Genomic DNA, 22,292 nt, shown 5'->3' with positions numbered 1-22,292 from the left:
TGTAGGGGGAGTCAATATGGCAGGGCAGCTGGCACGGTCCAGACAGCAGTGATCCCAATCTAGCTTGCTAAACTGGTGTCCTTCAGAGTCAAACTTTCAGCTGTGGGTCCTAATTTCTTCCTGAGCAAATTCTGATGGCAGCTGAGCATTGATTTCTACCAGCAAGATCAAAAGCAATGGAGATCCAGCACGCAGAAACTTTACAACCACTGCAGCAGGGTACAGACAGCAGATCTTGTATACTATTTGGTCATACAGCCGTAACATTCTTACTTTTTGTGTGCTAGATCTCCTTGCTACAAATGTCTAACCTGCTGAAGGTGGTACTGGGGCCACTCTTCCACCCCTCTGGCTTTGGTCGGACTACAATTTGAAATTCATTTAAGTTTTGTCCAAGGCAAATACAAGTAATTATGATTCAGCAGGTGTAAAGGACTTAGCAGAAAATATAATTTACGTAAATTTCACTAAAGTATCCCTAATAAAACAGGAATAACAATAAAGGTCACTGACAATGTCATCCAGATACATATTAGGACAGAGCTCCCCAGAACAGCTGATCAATAACAACTCTTACTAGCTGGATGCCTATAAACAAACACCACCATTGTCTGTAGCAGCAGCACAAAAACATGTCCTTCAGCTACAAATCTAACAATTTTACTTTCCAAGTAAAAGCTCTTAAAATAAAATACACTGAAAATCCTCTGCTATGTCATTCTGAAAAAAGGATCAAATAATCTACTGCAGATTGAGTGCCTGCTTTACACAGACACCTCACAGCCTAACACCTCTCAAAAATTGAAGGGCACAGTAAAAACATGCTATCCACAACTCTTCAGATGGACAAATTACACTCATTTCATGAGCAACAATAAACTTAAAGAAAACAGGAGACAAAGTCCTGCTTGCTACTCTCTAATTCACCAGTAAGTAACGAGGAAAAGAAAAGGTAAAGATTGTGTGTGCGCACATGTGTATGTTGGGGGTATGAGAGAGAATAGAGGAAAGGTAAAAGCAACAAATCCAGCTTTCTGGGTAAACAAAGCAAGCAGTTTAGAATATTATTAATTTTCTTTTAACTTTTCACATAATCAGTGGCCCTCACTCTCTGATCCTGTGCTGCTATATGACACTTATTCTGAAATATGATGATTTTTGTCAGGTGCAGCTTATAACTTTTAAGTATGATACCAGCAATTTCTGTTTCCATGAACAGGGCAGTCCCTGAAAAAAACAAATCTCGACAAAGAATACAGTTTTTCCCTCCTAACGTAATTAGTCTCTGCATACAACTAGGAGATACAGAGCAAAGTACAAGAACATAAACAATGAGTATTTCCATACCTATAAGGTGAAAGAATATTCAGAGGTGGTGGTTTGTCACTCTGATTATAAATATCCGCCACTGGGTTAGGAATGCTGTTCTTTGAAACTACCTGCTGATCTTGAATAGTTGAGCTTTTGAATGCTTTTTTCATGTTGATATCCTGTAATGATACTGTTAGAAACAAAAATATATTTTACAGGTCTGAAATTAACATAAGTGGATAAACGAAGTTCATTTTCAGCAAAATACAGGAGGAAAACTGAAGAATTTTCCTTCAGTAGATAATCATGATATTTAAGTGCAAAGCTCGTAAGAAATACCATAATAAATGAGAAACAGAATCATAGAATCATTTAGGTTAGAAAAGACCTTTAAGACCATCAAGTCCGACTGTTAACCCAGCACTGCCAAGTCACCACTAAGCCATGTCACTAAGCATCACATCTGCACTGTCCTTTAAACGCCTCCAGGGATGGTGATTCCACCTCCCTGGGCAGCCTGTTCCAGTGCTTGAGAAGCCTTTCTGTGAAGAAATTTTTCCTAATATCCAATCTAAACTCTAAACTTCCCCTGGTGCAACTTGAGGCTGTTTCATCTTATCCTGTCACTTGTTACTTGGAAGAAGGGACCGACCCCACCTGCCTACAACCTCCCTTCAGGCAGCTGCAGAGAGCGATAAGGTCTCCCCTCAGCCTCCTCCTCTCCAGGCTGAACACCCCCAGCTCCCTCAGCTGCTCCTCACAGGACTTGTGCCCCAGCCCCTTCCCCAGCCCCGCTGCCCTTCCCTGGACACGCTCCAGCCCCTCGACGTCCCTCCTGCAGCGAGGGGCCCGACACTGAACCCAGGGTTCGAGGTGCGGCCTCACCAGTGCCCAGTCCAGGGGGCGGTCACTGCCCTGGCCCTGCTGGCCACACTGTTTCTGACACCAGCCAGGACGCTGCTGGCCCCTTGGCCACCTGGGCACACTGGGGGCTCATGCCCAGCCGGCTGTCAGCCAGCACCCCCAGGCCCTTTCCCACCGGGCAGTTCCCAGCCCCCTGCCCCAGCCTGTAGCGCTGCCTGGGGCTGGTGTGACCCAGGTACAGGACCCAGCACTTCTAAGTCTCATTTGGTCCAGAACTTCACTTAAAATAATGCAACCATGGACTGTGTCTTGGAAGATGATGCAAGGATCCTGCCACATGTAGATGTTCAATAATCTCCCATTTTAATGAGGTTTAACCTGGACTTCTAATAGCAGAAAGACTGGCTTCAAGCCTGAAACACAACGTCTGGTATTTCTCTCACACAGCACATTTTATAATTTCATATGGTATCCATATACATTCAACCTCATTCTAAGTTTAATTAAATTATGTCCTCCCCAATTTCCTGTGAAAGAGTTCCATACCTTTTACTATAGTTCACCTCCAAAATCTTTCCATATAATTTAAGATCCCTTGATCTTAAATATTCTTCATCTCTCTAGAGAGAAATACTACCTTCTTTATACAGTCCAGTAACATACTTCCATTTTATCTTTTCATGTTCACAATTCTGAGGGAAACAATACCAGGCCCTTCTTTATTTTTTTTTGCGCCAGATAAAAGGTTTAAGTTGCTTTTAATTGTTCCTGACACTTGTAGCAAGACTTTCTTTCATCCTTAATGAAAGGAGAGCCTAATTTTCCCATGTTGGAGGGACCATTGCTAAAAAGATTCAGATAATGCCAATCACAATTTAAAAGTGGTAGTAACCTCTCCACATTATCTTCCATCCTCAGGCAAACTGAAATACAAGGTTTTGTCTGCAATTGAACAGAGCACTGAAGTCCTCACCGGTTTGTTTGCAATGGCACTAACCATTTCTTGAACCAATCCAACTGTTTTACAATGGTGTAAGCTGTAGAGTAGTGCAAACAAAATGCACTGGCTTGTTTTCTTTTTATACACATTGACATTCCACCTAATTTCTTGCCCATTTATCTAATTTATCAAGTCTCAAGAACAAACTGAGATTTTCATATGATAACTGAACAATACTGGGCAAAAAAATAACATATCAATGACCTGCAAAAAAAACAGAAAGGCATGAATTCTGATAGAGACCCTGTAAGGTACACTGTTATCCTTTGTCACAATGGAAACTGTATCCCACTCCGACTTTTCTACCCAACTATTTTTGCTGCCTGTGCTGAGGTCTTGCCTCTCACCCCAAGACCACTTAGATTCTTCTGCAGCTTTTCAAGCAGCAAAATATTAGAAATAGAACATTTAATTCCAAAACATCATTCTCCCACCTATGTCATCTGAAATATCAAAACATAATTTTTGAGAAACTACTTTCTACTTAAACCTGCTTATAAAAGTAAACCAGTAAGGTATTTCAGGCAGTTTTTTCAGATGCATACATCTGAATTGTTACATTCTTGTTTGAAGAAAGACATTCAAAAGAGCTCAAATCCCATTTTTCTGGAGCTTTTTAGTGTAAGTTACTTATATGCCTTTGGAAATTTAACCTGAACTATTTTAAAGGTTTTTTTTCAACTGTAATATTAGGTATATATAAAAATACTTTTTAAGTATCTAAACTGTATATTAGTTATATCTAAGAGTGTAAGAAATCACTGATACAATTAAACCCAAAGGTGTTTTTTTTAAAAAATCAGCCTAAAAATTAGCAGTTTACTTAAATGTCTAAGCTACCCAGAAATATATTTAGTGTGACAGTATAATGAATTATAAAGACTTCAACTTTTACAGCAGAACAGCTAGTAAAATTTCCTACTGACACTAAAGTGACAGCAGTTTGTATATATATAGCTTACTAATGTGAAAGACCACTAGCAATGCAAGAGTAGTAACTGCTGTCAATTTAAAATAAAAACTAATTAAATTCTCAGTCCATACACTAGTTTCCCCTTCCAACAGGCTGCTTTTAAATACTCTCCAAAGTATGGAAACTGGCCAGGAGGTATTGCATAATACAAATGAGACGTTAAAAAAAAAAAAGAAGAAACAAAAGCAAAAGCCTCTGATGAGGACTGCTTTTTCAAAAATGTTGGACTTGAAAGTCATGAGGATTGACATCACCCACCTTCAGCACAGAGCAAGTACAATGTATGAATATCATCTAGTTTGCTCATATTACCACTACAACATGCCTCAAAAACTAAGCTGAACAGTGACCCCATATAGCTCTTGACCTCTAAGACAGCAAAAGAAAGGTGCTAGTATCAACTGCGACACACTACCTGTTGACATGTTTAAAAACCAGAAAAAAATCAGATGTAATAGTTTTTGGATAGTAACAAGCTAAAAATAGAAGGCTAAATATTACACTATTGAATATCAACAGTAATATTTAATATTGGCATTAGTAGTATTAAATATATATAACTATAAAAATATAAATATTAAATAAAATATAAATACTGCTATTTAAATATATCACAAGTAGTATTAACTACTGAGTAAATATTACACTATTGTCCTGATGTAACAAGCTTTTACATTTTCTGAAAGTCAGGAATCACCTAAACAGGGAGTACAGGCAGTGACTGGCTCAGACATGTAACTGAACATGGAAGCAAACATGCACATTACAGCTTTTAGAACGAGACAGAAACATGTATTTTACTTACCCAAATAATCGCTTTTGAACAAGGCAGTGATTTTACTTAAATCCTTTGTTTTTACTGTGCCTTTATGAAGTGAATGACCAAATACATAAGCAATTGAGGATGTAACAGCATTTTAAAGGAAATGCTGTTTCTAACGACTAGAACCCCCAAGAGAATTTCACTTACTTGATGTAAACATGAAGTGTCTCACAGTGATAAAGAGTATTGTAAGATCTCAGATGACTGCAGAACAGACTAATACAGTTCGTGACCACCCTACACTGAAATAAGTAAGTAGATCTACTGTCTCAAACTTTTTCCAATATTCTGACTTATTTCCAGTAAGGTCTAGATTTACTGACTTCTGATTTATTATGCCTAGAAACTAATCTTTTCCCCTGTGAAAAAGGCAGCTTAATGGCTCCATTACTATACAGGCTGCTTGAAGCAACACTAAGTAAAAAATGAGGACAGTTCTATGACTTGAGAATATTTTTTCTCACTCTGCTAACACAATTTTTCCCAGCTTGCCATACTGAAAAAACCAAGATCAAATACTGGTTCAGGATTACTTTGAAAAGACAGAGATTGTTGTGTAATTAAATACTGTGGTTTTGTCAACATCACTTCTGGCTCAACGCTTTCATGCAATTACCTACCCTCTTCTACTGTTGAATCCAGCTGGGTAACTTTGACAGCAAGGCGATCGATTCTGTCTTGAAGGGAATTTGCTCTGATGTAGAAGCTGTTGGCCTCATTAAACAATTCACCAAATATGTCTTCAGCATGTTTGCCTGTGTAAGAAAATAGACAGGGAAATCCCTTTGCTAAAGGCTTATAAAACATAAGACAAATGGCTTCAATATTATGAAGTTATAATAAAACACAGTAGCTGTAGGATTGTAACAGCACAACTTGTCATTCAGCAAAGTTTTGGGCAACAGATTCTACAAGTCTCAAAATATACCAAAAACGCTGCCTGAAGTCTGTTCTCCTGGACATTCTGGTTAGCCTTCAACTTAAAAAAAACAGTGAGACTTCCAAATTTTAATCCTTATGTAGCAGAACCACTGCCAACTGACATATAACTGATCATTAAAACCTGCCTCTGTGATGAAAATAAAAGGCCCAAAGTTACTGCTGTCTATAAAAGCTTCTGATGTAAATCCTTCAGTCTAAAACCTTACAATTCACAGCCATTAAGATTTAATTATGAGCATAAGCACAAGCCTACACCAAAATGGAAGGCAGAATGAAACAGATAAAAACCAGAATCCTCATGCAAGGCAGCCCACTTACTCTCCAATGACTGCAGTGACAGCCATATTCATACAGTGAACATTCGTAGAGGAAAGACAGCATTTACCCATGGCCAGCCTGGACTTCATATACCACCTAAGAGCAGCCTACAACCTTTTCAGCATCCCTTTCAGCTGCCATGTTTCCTTAACCACTATAAGAGTGGATAGTCCAGTTCAGATCTGCAGGCTGAAAGTGCTACAGTGGACAGGAGTGCCACGTGATAAACTCAATCCCCTCTTGGTCCACGGAGCCTTGAGCATGCCCATTCCTTTCCTAGATCCCCCACCTCCCAAAGTACTAGGCATCCTCATCCAGCTCGGCTTTCCTTTCTGCCTCGGTATGAACCTCTCAACCACTCCGGATCAGAATTCCCAATTTAACACTTATCCTACCCCAGAACTTCAGCAACAAATTTCAGATTCCACTCAAAATCATTACTCCTGTTCACTCAACTGACAGCACCTACTTATGTCTCAGTCCCTCCTACCCAGATACTGCAGCTTCATTTAAGATCTCCCCTCCACAATTTCTGCAGCCAACACCCCTCTCAAGACATCCACACTCCATCAGTTCTCCGTGCAAAAAGGAAAATCCTGCCTCCTGCATTTAACAATGTTTGTTAAACAAAAATAAATTTTAAAACCCAACTTCTGAATTAAACCCATTTTGTTATGTCCTATATCAAGACAAGTCTGAAGAGCAGAAATGGAGAGGACAGGGAAAGTGAAACTTTGTCTAACAGTTGGAACAATATGGAATATGTGGTAACCACTTAAGCAACAGTAACTTCCAAAAGAGCAGCAATTGTTGACATATGAAGTTAGGTCCTATAATCAACCTTAATATTTTACAAAGAAAAGTACAGAAAAATGAAAATCCCAATCAAGATGCCATCCTGTGAACACCTACAGACCATAATTCAAAATAAAAAATAGCCCAACTTAGGAAGTCGACAGAGGCTTTTCCTTTCTTTAATCATTTACTCAGGGGCGAGGAGGAGAACACTAGTACCACTAACCAATACCTGAAAGCACTGTTTGTTAATCACAAATTAAAAAAAAAAAAAAAAAAAAAAGATTGACTTGCCTTGGGTGGAGGACCTTACCAGTAATAGATTTCTTCACTAGATGGTTAGATCAGCCAATAACTAACCCAAAAGGGTAGATATTTTGGTGTATCCGATCCCTGCTTTGTATGTATGTGGAAGGTGGAATGGCAAGGTGTGCTGCCTACCTGCTCCTAATCTCCTCCCCCTCCAAAACAGAACACAGAACAGCTGAGGCTGAAAATCATCTAGTCCAAGTCTCTGCTCAAAGCACAGTCAAACAGAGCAGGCTGCCCAGGACTGTGTCCAGTTGGGTTCTGCATACTTCCAAGGATGGAGGCTCCACAGCTTCTCCGGGCAACCCATGCCAGTGTTCAACCACCTTCACACTAAAACCATTCTCTAAGTGCTTGTCAGCACCTAGTTGAGATTCAGTTATAATCCCCATTTGATTTAGTTGCTGCAAATGAAGAGGTTATTCTGAGCTATGGAACAAATAAGCTTTTCAACTTTTCAGCTAAATAAACAAGATTCTACATTCTTCAGTCACAAGTATTTGTAGCTCAAAACATCAATAAATTTTAATGGCTGTTAGTTTATGTTAATATATTGAAATCAGCCTGCTGAAGGACTGCTGCATTTTAAGATTAAACACAGTACCCCTAGAGAAGTCAAGCAGACAGGGCTTGCTTATCAGTTATCTTTCAGAAGACAAGTTGTGATGTTGATTTGTGGGAACGTACTCTTTTAATATTGTATTCTATTTGGATTTTTTTATAAAACACTTGCTACTCTAAAACAAGTGAAAGACAGGTTGTCAGTCTCCTGTCAGTAAAATCAGCTACATGGTACAGCAATATTAGACATATTACTCTGATTAACATAATGCAGTAAGTTTCAGAAATCAAGTAATACTTCTATAATGTTTTCTACATTACCATCTTTTCAAATAGATTTTTAATAATACAGAAACAAGCCGGGGGGGGGGAAACTATCTGACATTACAAGTATGTATCTTTCTAACCTAAGAGCCCATTTTGGTACTATAAGACAGTCATTTAAAAGCATGAGGTGCTTCCCAACATAGGGACAACCTAAATATCAATTTTAAAAAACACCAAAGGAATTAGTCTCTCCTTCCAAGGCTCCCTCCAGCCACAGAGGCAGTTGAGGGGAAATTTAATCATGACGCTGCCTCACCAAATCCCCATTCTCGATAGGTTTTAATGTCAATTAACAGAAGTGCCTCTTTCTAGCACTTCCACACATCATCTTCACTTCTGTATATTTGATTGCTCACAAAATACATTTCCTGGCATTGTGGGACCATTTCTGGAGATAAGTATTTCACAAATAATTGAAATACCTCTACCCAAGTTCTACAGTAATTACATGAAACACCATCTTGCCACACCAGTTTATAATGTCTCTAGCAGATGCTAGACACCACCTGAATTAATTACAATTGATTTTCACATACTGTGTAAGAAGGTGTGCATTAACACATTGAATACGTTGCACCAAAGGAATCTTTTGTCACTAGTCAAGACGCTCAGCGCTCAACAGAAGAGGAATTCAATAATGGCACTGGCTTATCTGAAGACCAAAACCCCAACACTGTTTATTACTTTAACTAGTTTCCCTTCACATATTTTAGTTTTAGAAGTACAGCTTTCCTTTGCATTCTTTGTCCCACAGCACAATTACATGGAAGAACACATTCAGGTTAACAGAAAAATTTACAGTGTATTAAAACTCTTGAGTTTTCCACACCATGACTATGCTTTATCAAAAAGGTAAAGCAGTGTCATCACCTGGCATTCAGGTGTCAGTTCTACAGGACACTGGAATAAAGGTGACACTAGGGCTAAAGGCAACCAGCGCTGCACTAATGCTCTCCTCAGGGTCCTAGGTAAGGACTGAATTGTTCTGCAGAACTAGCTGGTGTTTTGTAAATCAGAATTCACCCTGGACATGACTGTTTTATCACAACATGGAGCAGAAGACAGTGATTCCACCCACTCATTTGTAACTGGATTAATTAGCAATAGAATCATGCTCCCCACACACTTTTTTTTAAATAAGCAAAAGTGGTAGGCTGTTATTGACCAGGTCTTGATTCTTATCTGCCTACTCATAGTACCTCCAGCACGATAGCTAATGCCAAAAAAACTAACTTCCCAACTCAACCTGATTTAGCAGTGGTAAAAAGCACAGTGACAAAAAGCTGGATGCAGTGTGCTCAGGCCTGCATGCAAACTAGTGAAACTCTGAGCCGATGGCCAATCTACCCAGGGAAACACTCGGAGGCAAGCTGGTGGACACTGCTCTCTGCATGAAAGAAAAAGTCTTCCCGGTCCCCACACCACAGATCACACTTCCACTGTTTTATGTTGTACAGCAAAAAATGTCTAGCAACACTTGCATATGGGTCAAAGAAAGTAGCTCTGTACCCACGTACAGATGGTTTATACCCATATAGAAATAAGATTTCAACCTGACAACTATCTGAATGAATGGAGAAGCCAAAGATACAAAAATATTTAAAGACTCATGGAAAGCAAAGAAGTTAAAGAGTAGTAAATGCAACTTGAAACACAATGAATATGTTAGCATACAGACTGAAATCTAATTAGGAAAATCTCAATAAAGGAGTACAATATGCAGTTTTCAATAGTCTTCAACAACAATCAGATGTAATTTATTATTTCTTCTCCATATATAGACATATGCAAAACTCGGGAACAAAACCATGGTGCAACAGATCCTGTTGCAGAGAGTGTCCCTCTTTACTGACTGGAGTCCTGCAGCCATCAGACCAAGCTCAACTGCCAAAAGTAAGGGAGTATTTGGTGGAAACTTCGTTCAAAGCCACTGCTCCATGACTGTTTACTACGTAAAGCATCATGGTAGTTACAGGTACAGGCTGCAAATGCTCCCAGTCCTCTCCCCAACAGATTCTCTCCTAGCTGGTGATGAATCCCTTAAGTCAAGCTTTTGCCTTATATAAAAGTGCACAGTTTCATACAGAATGCTGCTCACTCTGCCTGTGCTCCAAGCCAGCTGGCTGCAAACAAACCCAAATCGGAAGACATAATAGAAAAAAGCTCCACTGAGCACATTCCTTTTGGATAGAAACTTGTTCATGTCTCCTGAAAAGAGCAGAGGCAGAAGCAAGTCCAATTTGTATGCAACAGCACAGATCTGTCAGTTTTTAAAATCCGCACTGAACTCACAGTGCAACATTAAAAACCAGCGTGACTGCAAGATAGACCTGTACTTGCTCTCTCTCTGTTTCAAGCTGTGGGAACACCAACAAGCTCTGATGCTGTCAGCAGGTCATACTACATTAGCTCCAGCACAGCATTTTTCTGTGATCATTTCCTTGCTCCCCGTTGGCTTGAAATACAGGCAAAACAAATGCTGTCTGCAGAAGAAAGCCTCTGCAGACATGACAGATTTTAGACTATGGACAAGCCTGGTGGTAGACTTCGCTCGTTAAATACCACATATTCATCTATTAAAACAAAGGACGCTTTTATTTGCGTAGATCTTTAACCTGACTACACAGACTTATGGTGACCGAAGAAATCTGCTAAGGGAAAACTGCAGGATATGGATTGTGTAAGTAGCCAGTTCCTCGGCAACAATCCTAAGCGGATCTGAATACGAAATGTAACAGGCAGATTAGACCCAAGACCAAACCTGGAGAAATGAAAGCTAAACATTCCTAGCAAGTCAGACAAGTAAATAGTATATTATCCATACTTTCACAATTATTGTACAACACTAAAATGAGGTCTTATCAGATATTCGTGAATGTAATTAAGACGTTAGCCATTCTTCTCAATTTTTTGAAACTTAAGTATCTCAATACTGAGAAACTACCTGATAAAACAGTAAGTGAAACTCAATGACAACACAAATTAACTATAAATAACGTTGGATACTAAATCAGCAGCTACTGCTCAAGAAAGATCAGAGAATCACTTGGAGACTTCTTTGAAAATATCAACTCAATGTTCATCAGCAATCAAAATTTTATGAATCCTTAGAGAACTAATGATAAAACAGAAGAAGTCTGTTTTGGTTACGGCCCCAACACCCCACCTTAAAAAAAACCCAACATACTCTAACTTACACATCCAAAACAGAATTAACGATGATCAGAATACAAAATCGTTTCTACCCAAAAAGATAACTAACAGATCAGGACACTCCAACCTGGAAAAGGTATCACTAGGAGAACACAATAAAAACTTACCAAAATTACAAATGATTATGGAAATGTATGAGATTAAATCACCTTTCATTATTTTTCAATATATTAACGTTATTCTGGGGCATTTGCTTGGGGTTTTGTTTTTTGTTTGTTTTGTTGGGTTTGGGAGGGGTTGGGGTTTTAGGGTTTTTTTGTTTTGGTTGGTTGGTTTTTTACACACTTGTAAATCTCAGAGAGCCTTTTCTTGTATGAATTTCAAAATACAGAAGAGCAATGAAGTAGCATTATATTATTATAACAACTAAGTGGAAATGTCCTGAACCATAATTTTGCTATTTAAAACAAGCCATCTTAAAGCTTTTTAATTTATTCAGTTTTTTAGCAGGAATCAAATACTTGCAAGAAGTTACAGATACTTACTTAAGCTGCTTAGCTGGCGTATGATAGCAGCAAGGGTACTATTTGTTACACATTCCAGTTCACTTGTAATTCCCTCTGGCAGAGCTCCTCGGCAGAGATGCCGTGGTTCAATGTTCCTTTTCACCAAAGGCATGGCTCACAACCTGGAATTTACAGAAAAAAATGAATTATATTTACAAAAGTGAAATTACGATCTATGAATCTGTGTAGCATACATTCATTTTTTTTTCTACAAAATATACTTCAGCTTTCTTCTTTTAAAGCACTTGCTTCAGCCTTCCAGCTGTAAGATAACTTGTAGAATTCCAACCAAGGCACTGGAGTCACGCACTCAAGGCAGAACATCACAAGAGCACTACAGATAAGCACAGAGGATACAGCCCACGTAGATAATGTAAGATTTTTGCCTTAGAATTGGTGTAAGAATTACTGCATAGCCAGACTTGTGCTACAACACCAGAATCACTGGACTTCAGTGCACATTTGCATTTATAAAAAACTGGCAGTCCCCACAGGAATGGCAGGAAAGATCGCTGTCTGGAGCAAGCTGGCTTGCTGCCTCGACAAGCAGGCCACCGACAGACTGTCCGTGCATTACAGCTCCCTGGCTACATCAGACACTGACCTACCCTCACCCTGACAGTTTCCAGCCAAAATGATAAACCCGTCTGACAGATAAGGACAAGGGCCTCACAGGAACAGGCTGGGTGCAAATAAGAAAGAAGCTGCAATGTGAGAAAGATTGTTTTCCACAGGCGGTGCTGAATGACAATCTGAATGAGGTAAGAGGAAGCACTGAACAGTTTGGGAACATGCCAGATGTGGCAAGACATACGTCTGAGAAAAAGGTTGTCAGAACTGGTTTTCCTGTAAAAATAAAAGAAAACAAATACAAAAAGAGATCTCAAAGCATTACCAAAGGGCACAATGGCATAGAAAACCCTATCCTGCAGAGAGCAGCTTTGAGAGCAAGGATGCCCAGGTGGGACAGAATTCCCCGAAAACAGAAACAAGAGCATGTAATATAAAAAGTTCTCCAGCAGTTTTCTTTAAAATGGCATTATCACAATTATGAGTCAACTTGATGACTGTTTTGTAACACTGACAATTCAATGTTCATACACTATTTAGGAATAATATCCTGTTTGAAGACCATGTGGCACCAAAATTTTCTGAATGAGAAAGTGTTACCAAGGACCTAAGTTCATTTTGAAAAGACTTGACTGAAAAATTTGATTTTATTGCACTAAAGCAATTAATGTAACCTTTCAACATCTCTAATTAAAACCACATCAGTAATTTAAAAGACCTTTTAGCTTTTCAAACGTTGCACAGTAATTTTTGTAATGACTTCCCTCCAAAAGTTTAAAATATTTTTTCTCAAGAATATTACTAAAAAAATTAACAATTTAAGTAATCAGCAAAAAACCAAATTATGTAACTGTAAGATTATTTCAGAACAAGCCAGGAAGAAACAGGCTCATGACTTTTAAGCTATAGTCTTCAACTGTATTTTACATCTTTCTTAATGAGACACTTTATTCAAATATGTCAGAATTTGAGGCCAGCTGAGTTTGCTAAATTTTAAACAATGCATCAGAGGTAAGAGAGGAACATTTTCTATTAGACCAAAAAGCCAAAAAGCTTCTTGTTTCTGTTCTATGTTTTCATATTCCTCTACAAACAGATGCATTTTAAATTATTACTGAATATCCAATGCAGTCAGTTCTCTGAACTTGATCAAAAATACGTAAAAACTGGAAATTCATGATTATCGAAGAGTAACACCACACTGCAAACAGGCTAGCACATTGCAACTATGGAATAAAAGTAATTTATAAAGAATTGTTTCACTGTGCAGTAACGTGTTCATAAATATAATTAGGAAGTAGTAAATTAATCTGAGCACAAATCAGTGCCAAAGCATCCAATTCCAAATCTTGGTATTACTCAAACACATAAGCTACAATTGGTTTTCTCTAACATTAACAACAATGTTGCACAAACTAAAGGCACAAAGACTCCCTACAACTATGACAACAGAATTCCTGAAATATTTGTGAGTGATGAGACAATTCATAAAACAGTCTTTCCTTGGAACTCATGCTTCTGTGCAATTCATCAGTGAAACACTTTGATGAACAAGGCAACCATTCTACTGGGTTTGGGGTTTGTGGGGGTTGGTTTGCTTTAAGACATTCACGGGAATGTGTTTTGCTACACATGTTCACACCTCAATTTAATTTTTTTAACCTATCTTATTTGAATTCTTACACAAAAACACCAGAAGACCAGCAGAATAAAGCCTAGTTTCCCCATGCCTTTCTGTAGGGCATTCTCAGAGCTGCCCCCCCTTCTTACCTGTTGCAGTTTACCTGACTTTTCCCCACCACCCCATGCAATGTGCTGGGGCCACTTGGAAGTTGGCTGCACCCTGCTTGGCTAATTGCCTACTACCTCTTGAAACTCCTACCACACTGGGAATCATCAAATGCCTTTCACCAGAAACACTACTTTAAGTCCCTTCTCTACATCATGTTCTTCCTCACCCATAAAAGCTAACGTAAAGAAAACATACAACTGCAGTTTGTTTTTCATTTTCTCACCAATTCCTTATGAAATGGTCCAATGTGTTCAAGAGCTAGCAGGGAAGAGACAGACTGTCCAAGATGTCCCATTTCTTTGAAGAGCAGGCTAAAAAACACCACAGTGCTGGTGGGGGGATCACCAACCTTCATTTTTTAATGCATGATTTAAATTATTCTGTCATCTCGTTTTGGTGTGAAGTTGAATTACAAAAGGTAAACTAAACACTAATGAGCAAATATATGCAACAGATTAAGCAATGCATTAACTGCTTCTGATCAGAGGAAAAAAGAAACACCACAAAAAAGGCCTGCAATTGCAATTAAGTTTTTTCTAATTTAAAACCTTCAACTATCTGAATCAAACACAGACCTATTCAGCTACTAATCCATTAATAAGTAAAAAAGCACTTGTTACTATGTGCCTACTAGAGCACAACCACCCTTTTCTTCACCACACACAAATCAACAACCTTTCTTGAAGAAAATTCATGAGAAGCGAGGCTAAATTTTTTTCAAAATATATGTAACAGGACATTAAAAAAAGAAATCAAGACAAAATAAGCCTCTGAATTACAGAGGCTTTGTCAGGCTCAATAAGACTTCCAGGTAGTATGTTACCACATGCAGGAGAAAATAAATAAATAAATAAAGAGTTGGCAGTGACAGTTTCACTGCCTTCTACATTCGTCCCACCTGTTTTGAGTCACACTTCAGCCCCTGTTTATTACTAGACATAGATATTCATTGTGATATTGCCACCGAATTAACTACTCTGGCATTTGGTAAAACATACTCAATATTACGACACAGGTTAAATAACTTCTGTTCCCTTTCATTCCCAACCAAATGGAAAACATAAGGCAAGTAAGTTGGTATTATTTTCAAAAGCTGCATCAGTTCAGAAGATTGGGACCCATCATAGTCGATAATTTTCTTACACTTTTTACCCCAGCTAAGTATGCAATACAGTCATAAAATTACAGCCTGGATAAACAGGTCCAACTCTGCTCTCCACGTGGAGCCACCTATGCACAACACAGCTGGCTTTAAACCACCAGCTGCATCTGGCACAAGAGATGAAGGATACAGAAAGATGCTATACTGCATAGATAGAGATATATAGATAGAGATATATATATATATTTAACTGGCTGCAGTAGAAATGTATGAGATATCAGACCAGAAAATTAGGAACAGGAGTCAAAACAGGAAGAAGAAAACTAAGAGGGTGAGATGTCACTTAACATCTCACTGAATCCACACGTGCTTCATTGGACATGGATCAGACAAAATCTGGCTGGACTGAACTATGACTGGAGCAGAAACGGACGTGGGTCTCAAAATCCTGCAGGCATCAGCAACTGCACAGCTAACCTAACACGATTTCCACACACATTCTTAAAGGACAGGACATCAGAAGCTTGAATTAGCTCAGACCATCCCACTAAAAATTCACATTAAGCATGTTCCCTCAGTATTCTCGCCTCCCTTTTTCTTCTCCCTGCCCCCCCTCCCCCCCCCCCCCTTGTAATAACTTGCATAACTGTCTTTTGTTTTAAAATTAGAAGGCACTTATTCCAGTAGTTATTGCTGCAGAGGCAAGCAGGGCACAGAAAGACATAATCTAAGCATTTCTGGTTTTCTTTCCACACTTCCCCTGCAGTTGCAGCAGTATCACTCCAGGTCAGCATGGACCACCTTCCTCTGGATAACAGCTGTCAAACTTCTGACATGCAGTTTAACATTGCCTTGGCAAGTCAGATTTTAAAAAAAAATAAAATAAAAGAAATTCAAGCAGAAAGCAGATGTACAGTTACAAACATAAAAGACTACAAACACAATGTACAATCTTTCCAAACAGCAGAGCACTGCTATTATAAGAGACAAGCTGGGTCTTCAAGTATTTGAGCAACTGGCAAAAACTCAAAGCACCAGCTGTTCCCCAAACCTGCCTGTTGCCCTTCCACATCCCCAAAAAGGCACTGTAATTTGCAGTAGCACTAAAAATATGTAGTTGAATTTCATGGTTCTTTAATATTACAATTTCTTTCTATATTCACTAATGCCACAAAACGAATGCCAATTCCTTACACAGCCCCTCTACTTCTGAATGTTTCTTTATTACATTCAAAGACATTGTTCAATCCCTTTTTTAACCTCTTAAGATGTTTCTTCTTATATCCTCTAGTAAAATATAACAAAGCTGAATATTTTTAACCATGAAAAGGAGCTTTCCATCCATTATAAATTTTCCCTGAATATATTCTATTATTTTCAGGAAGCTTTTGAGACTTTCATTGATGAATCTCACAGACCTCTATAAAAGAAAAGAAGCTACCATAATTCTCCTTTTGTGGGGAAGAAAAACAAGAGATGGATTGAACATGCAGCTTATCATAAGTGATACACCAGATGGGATTCCATTCAAAATTAAGCACCTAGATTAGTAAGACTATATATATATGAGGTCAGTGTCTGTACCATATTGAGAGCTCAGCAGTAGCCCGGGGAGCAAATAAATCACTGCATCTATTGATAGATACGAGAATGATAGTGAGTTCTGACACCTCGTGTGTAAGCTCTGCTTTGAATCTAAAATGGAATTTCACCTCATCAAAACCAGAGAAACACTATCCATTTCCTCACCTCTAGCCCCACAATCAAATTACACTACCTCTAATCACACTGTCTCTATGCCTAAAGCATTTCAAATGTTTGCAGACAGTTAATTTTTCCCATACCTAATGTCCTAACACTCAGTTCAACACACTAAATGTCCATCTCTGCATGGCATCCAATTTGGTAACACTGCAATTGCCCCAACTTCAAAATTTGTGTATGTGCTAAATAGGAAGAGAACGGAAAGTGAAGATGAAAGACCCCAAACAGAAGTTTTGGAGATGCTCTCCATCCCTTTTTTTTTTCCACGGCGTCACTATTACCACAGATCTCCCTGTCCTCCAAAGCCCCTCATCCTTCACTACAGGACACAAAGAAAGGGCTACACAGACAGCAGGCACTGCTCTCCTCTTATCTCAAGGGAAAGGAATACACATGCCTTTCATGTACGTCCCTTTCAGTTTTTCCCTTGTCCTAAATGACTGGGAACACAATGTTTCTGAATCTTTCCTACTTACCATCTGCGGAGGTCATTTACTTCTGTATCAGTAATGACAAGTTAAAAACAAATAAATTTGACCTAGCATATAGTCTGGAAATCATTATTTTCAGTTCACGATTCATTTAATGTCATTCATGTGTACTTTTTAAAGTTTGGGGTTTGTTTTTTTTTTAAACTGGCTTCATTCTAACAGAGTTTAATTCCACATTTTGTACACTGCAAAAGAATATAAAAAATTTAGCCATCAGTTGTTGTATAACACTGCTCCAATGCCCCAGATTTCTTTAATATTTATCAAAAAAGCATCTAAACATGACTGATTTTTAATAACGTCTGCTGGTTATTCTAATTCTATCAAGTATGTGATTCCTCTCACAGCCACATTACTATGGAACAAATATCAAAACAGAGTAAAGTTTTACTAAACTTCACAATTACACTTTAAGTACCAAGTACTTCTATTACAGCTATCCCAATGTAAGGGACAAACAGTGTAATTAGTGGTTAATATACAGGTTTTTTCACATTTCCCCTAATATTTAATGCAACTCTCTTCATTTTGATACTCAGCTCGCTGAAGCAAGGGCACACATTAGGTTTATGCACAAAGTCTAACAGAATTCTGTTCCTTAAGGATAACTAAAAAATCAAGAACAATTTTTTATCTGCAACAGTCTTTCAACAAGACAATGCACGTAAAGTTAAGTGCCTAGAACATGTCCACCTGAAAAGAAATAGCTAAAATTTAATATATAGCCAGCTGTCAACATCATTTCCACAGAACTTCCTCCCGATGGCTGGATCTACATGAAAGGCATGACAGTCAAGGCTGGAATGAAAAGATATTTTTTCTTCTTAGCATCAGACCACCACTCCAGATCTTCCTCTTACATCATACCAACCTACATATTAGCGATGATGAAATGGGCACAGAAACCCCTTAAGCAATTCTTTTGCTTTAATAGAGCTCTTATTTTAATGTCTATTGCTATGAGCTATTTCTGAAGGTTCACCAACTTGGAGGGTTGCTTGCTTTCTTTGGCTGTGTTTTGGTCTGTGCTGAGCTCTTCAGGGCAGATTTTATGGTCCTGTGATATTATGAAGGAAATCAAGACATTAAGCAATAACAAAAGAAAAGACAACAGGGAGGGGATGGCGTTTGGTTTTGTTTATTAAAAACTTAAATATATTTTATGGATCTAGGCTTCCCTAGCCAACCCTCCACATCTCCAAAAACCCCATAAAAAGCAGAACAAAAATTTTGAGTCGCTAACTCTGCTTACCCTGTGGGCCTCCAACACAAAAAGTTTATTGAACCATTAAAAGGGAACATATTAATTTAGAAATTTCCTCTAATTAAAAAGTCAGGAGAAAAGAAAGTAAACTGATCTCCACAGCACCAAACACTGACATTTACTATTACCTTAAATTTAGTTCTCATCAGAATTTCTCACTAACATTAACAAGCATACACAAGACAAAGGTCACTGATGCAGGAAGAAAAAGTCCTGAGAATTATTTAACGTGAAATTAAGTAGCTACTTATATTAGTGTGGACTCTAATATAAGAGAGGTTTTTAAATACTACCAGCAATTATGAAGACAAGTCAGAAATCTGTGTTATTTTCTCTAAAGCTTGCTGCATTTGGGGGTTTTTTTGTGTCTTTGTTCTACAACCTCATCTTTGTATTACCCATTGACTGTGGTTCAAGAAGATACTCATGCATCTGCCACACTGTAACAGACTGAGGGACCACTCTAAAGTTACTGCTTTAATTTTTTTTTTGTCCCAATAGAAATAAAATATTCCAAAACTACAATCCCAACACTAACTTTTCTCCATCACAATATTTTCCCCCAGAATTTTCTAAGGAAATAAAAATCTTACTATTATGAAACAGAGGCAGATTATAATCAGTTTCACCTTCTGCTCCAAAATAAAGGATCTTATACATGTCATCCAACTAAATGGCTTCAGCACTGTTAAAGGAAGAAATAAAGATATTTCTTGGTCTCTGCTAATGAAGCAAACATATAATCAGTAGCCTAACTGAGGTTACTGCATTGTTTTATCCCCATTTCTGGACATACAACTATGATTCTTTTCAGGCCCAACTAAAACATATCTAAGGAATATAGAACATACTTATGGACTGTCACTTTTTCCTGTATTAATTTCTCATAATCCAAATTTATATTTACAGCATTTTGTCACACTGCCCAATATGCAAAAAACTTTGCCAGTAAATTAGTTTGGCAATTTTTTTTTACCCCTGTCACTTGAATCTCTGCAATTTCTAAAGATGCCTTAAGACTTTTATAAAAATACAGGAAAACATGTACACAGTATATTTTTACGTTGAAGTATTTGGTTTTAAACACTAATATTTACTTGACTTCACCACTCCATTTCTTTGCAGGATAAGCTCTTTCTAGAACATCTGTGAACATCTCCCGGCTAGCTTTAGCCTCTCTTCTTCTACTCATGTTTATCTTTCCTCTGAAAGCTGAGATCTTTGGCTGTGCCACTTTCTTCAGATTCACCTTTTCACTTAGATTAGCTCACTACAGTAGTAGTTTCAGGTTTTCAGCATCTCATTATTCTCAAGCAGCCTTCTTGAATCTAATGTCAGATTTTAATTCCTTAAAATTCTTTTCATGCAAAGAAACACAAAACAATGGGAGAAAAACACCGTGGTCCCAACTGAAGCTATTTGTTAAGCTTTTAATAAAGATTTCCCCTTCACTAACACATTGTAATCTTTCTTGGTACACTTAATGTTACTAAGATTATCTATTTAAGAACAAATTTGCTTACCTGAAATCTAATACTGGTTCACAGACTGCACAATACAACAGCTTGCTTTACTGAATCCAGCCTTCCTGCCAACATCAGAACCACCCACCCTTTTCTACCCATCCTGTATCAGAACACGGAAGATCCAGGACAACTTCACACATGACTGGCATCTCTCATTTCTAGGTCATAAGATGCCCTTTCTCTAACCAAAATTTTGTTTAAGCCAAAACACTAATCACACTTTCTCTCAAGAGAAATAAGGCTAAAGGGTACTAAAGAAATCCAAGTGATTAAACTGGAAAACAGCCACATGTGGTATGCTTGTTGCTGCAAAAAAAAAATCAGGGAAAAAAAAAAAAGTACATCAAGAGCATGGACTAAAAAACTCTGGGAAAACGTATACAGAAGCTTTTACACAAATACGTCTACTACCTGACACTGCGCTAAGGGTAAAAGGTGGCTAGTGACATCAATATAGCATACTGAATAGGAAAAAAGTTGATTTCTGCCTTTGTGGGTCATGTCCAGACTGACTACCACTGTTTATTATTTTTTCTATATAGATCATTCTTTTCTGTCTTTGTTCCATATCCACATGGAGAGCGTAACCACACACGCAATGACAATTCACATTGCTGCTTTCCAGTGAACAAGCAGTGACCAGTTTAAAGTATCAACAAAATACGCCGACACATTAATCTTGTTCTTAGCGTGATGGCTGCTCATCCTGCTCATAGTCCCTTCCAGATGGTTCGGTGTGAAAGGGATGGCAGGATGGGGAAGAAATATTCCATACTGTTCTGAACATCTGTTCCACTGTGTTTATACATTAAAACCAACAAAAGCCTTACTGCCACTATCAATTTTACTATTTTAACCTAATACTACTAGGCTAACACCAAATATAGCGTAAATGTTGTAAGTGTACATGAGAAAGGAAAAAAGTCTTTTCAAGTCATGTAACAGCATCTGGCTAGTTTTTGCTATCCTAAGAATGGACTTGTTTCAATAAGGAAGTACTTATGCTGCACTGAAAACACGTTTTTCTTTCATATGGCCTTTCTGGAAATCTCTATTATAGTCCAAGAATTTATCATCATCTCTTCTCCTATTCAAGCAAACAGAACTGAACTGAGTCACCACTTGTTTCCCTTCAGTTTTATTCATTTGTCTTTACCGAAAAGATACACACTATGCATTTGTTGGAGCTTATTTCAATTCTATTTGAACAGTTTTGCACAGTAACTCAAAATATTTTCCTTGTACATATACAGAAATAGTGGTAGCTTTGGGGTTTTTTTAAGTAGAGTTGAAAGAAAGAAAAAGATAAATATCTTGCTACAGTATACAGTCTGCCTAACATTTACCCTTTAAAAATACCATCTCTTGAAAAAAAAAAACCCCACTGAGCCAGAGCAAGGAGAAGGAGCTCTGTGTGAAGTTAAGAAAGAGAAGGAAGCAGCACCCTGTCCTACAGCACAGCAAAGACTTTAAGACTGATCATCCCTCGCTTTTGTATCATCTTGACATGTGCAAATCATACGGCTGCTGAACCGTTCAGCTCTTTCTGTTTCAAATAACCAATGACTACATGTATGAAGACACAGAAATATTGATACACTGGTTGGAAAAGTGACATCCTGTAAAATCTCCTTTTATTTTAACCTTTAGGACCTAAATGGTAACATTCAGTGAGAAGTATAAACTAGATGAGGTCAAAAGGAGCGAAATCACAAAGCAGCAATGAACTAGTTGGGTCAGAAACAGATGTCCACTAGCAGGTCAAAATGTTCCAGATGTCATAGGCTTGGATCTTAATCAGCTCTGAGCACAGAGCTGGTTGTGTAGACAGAGCCACAGAA

At 38.1% G+C, this 22,292-nt stretch overlaps 1 protein-coding gene across 9 annotated transcripts in view; it reads right to left on the bottom strand.

The window, feature by feature from the left end:
* The window catches only part of WASF3 (WASP family member 3), a 74,659-nt gene that overhangs the window by 15,541 nt on the left and 36,826 nt on the right, over positions 1-22,292 (bottom strand). For all 9 annotated transcript variants that reach the window (XM_055703058.1, XM_055703061.1, XM_055703055.1 and 6 more), the window contains 3 exons: positions 11,922-12,064; positions 5,592-5,726; positions 1,348-1,501 (listed from right to left, as the gene is read on the bottom strand). In XM_055703058.1, the coding sequence (XP_055559033.1) occupies positions 1,348-1,501; positions 5,592-5,726; positions 11,922-12,054 (422 nt within the window). In that variant the 5' untranslated portion in view covers positions 12,055-12,064. The remainder of the gene's footprint in view (positions 1-1,347; positions 1,502-5,591; positions 5,727-11,921; positions 12,065-22,292) is intronic.

The sequence above is a fragment of the Falco cherrug genome, chromosome 2 (assembly GCF_023634085.1).
Source record: "Falco cherrug isolate bFalChe1 chromosome 2, bFalChe1.pri, whole genome shotgun sequence".
NCBI classification, from domain to species: domain Eukaryota; kingdom Metazoa; phylum Chordata; class Aves; order Falconiformes; family Falconidae; genus Falco; species Falco cherrug.
This window is presented reverse-complemented; position numbering and strand designations above follow the sequence as displayed.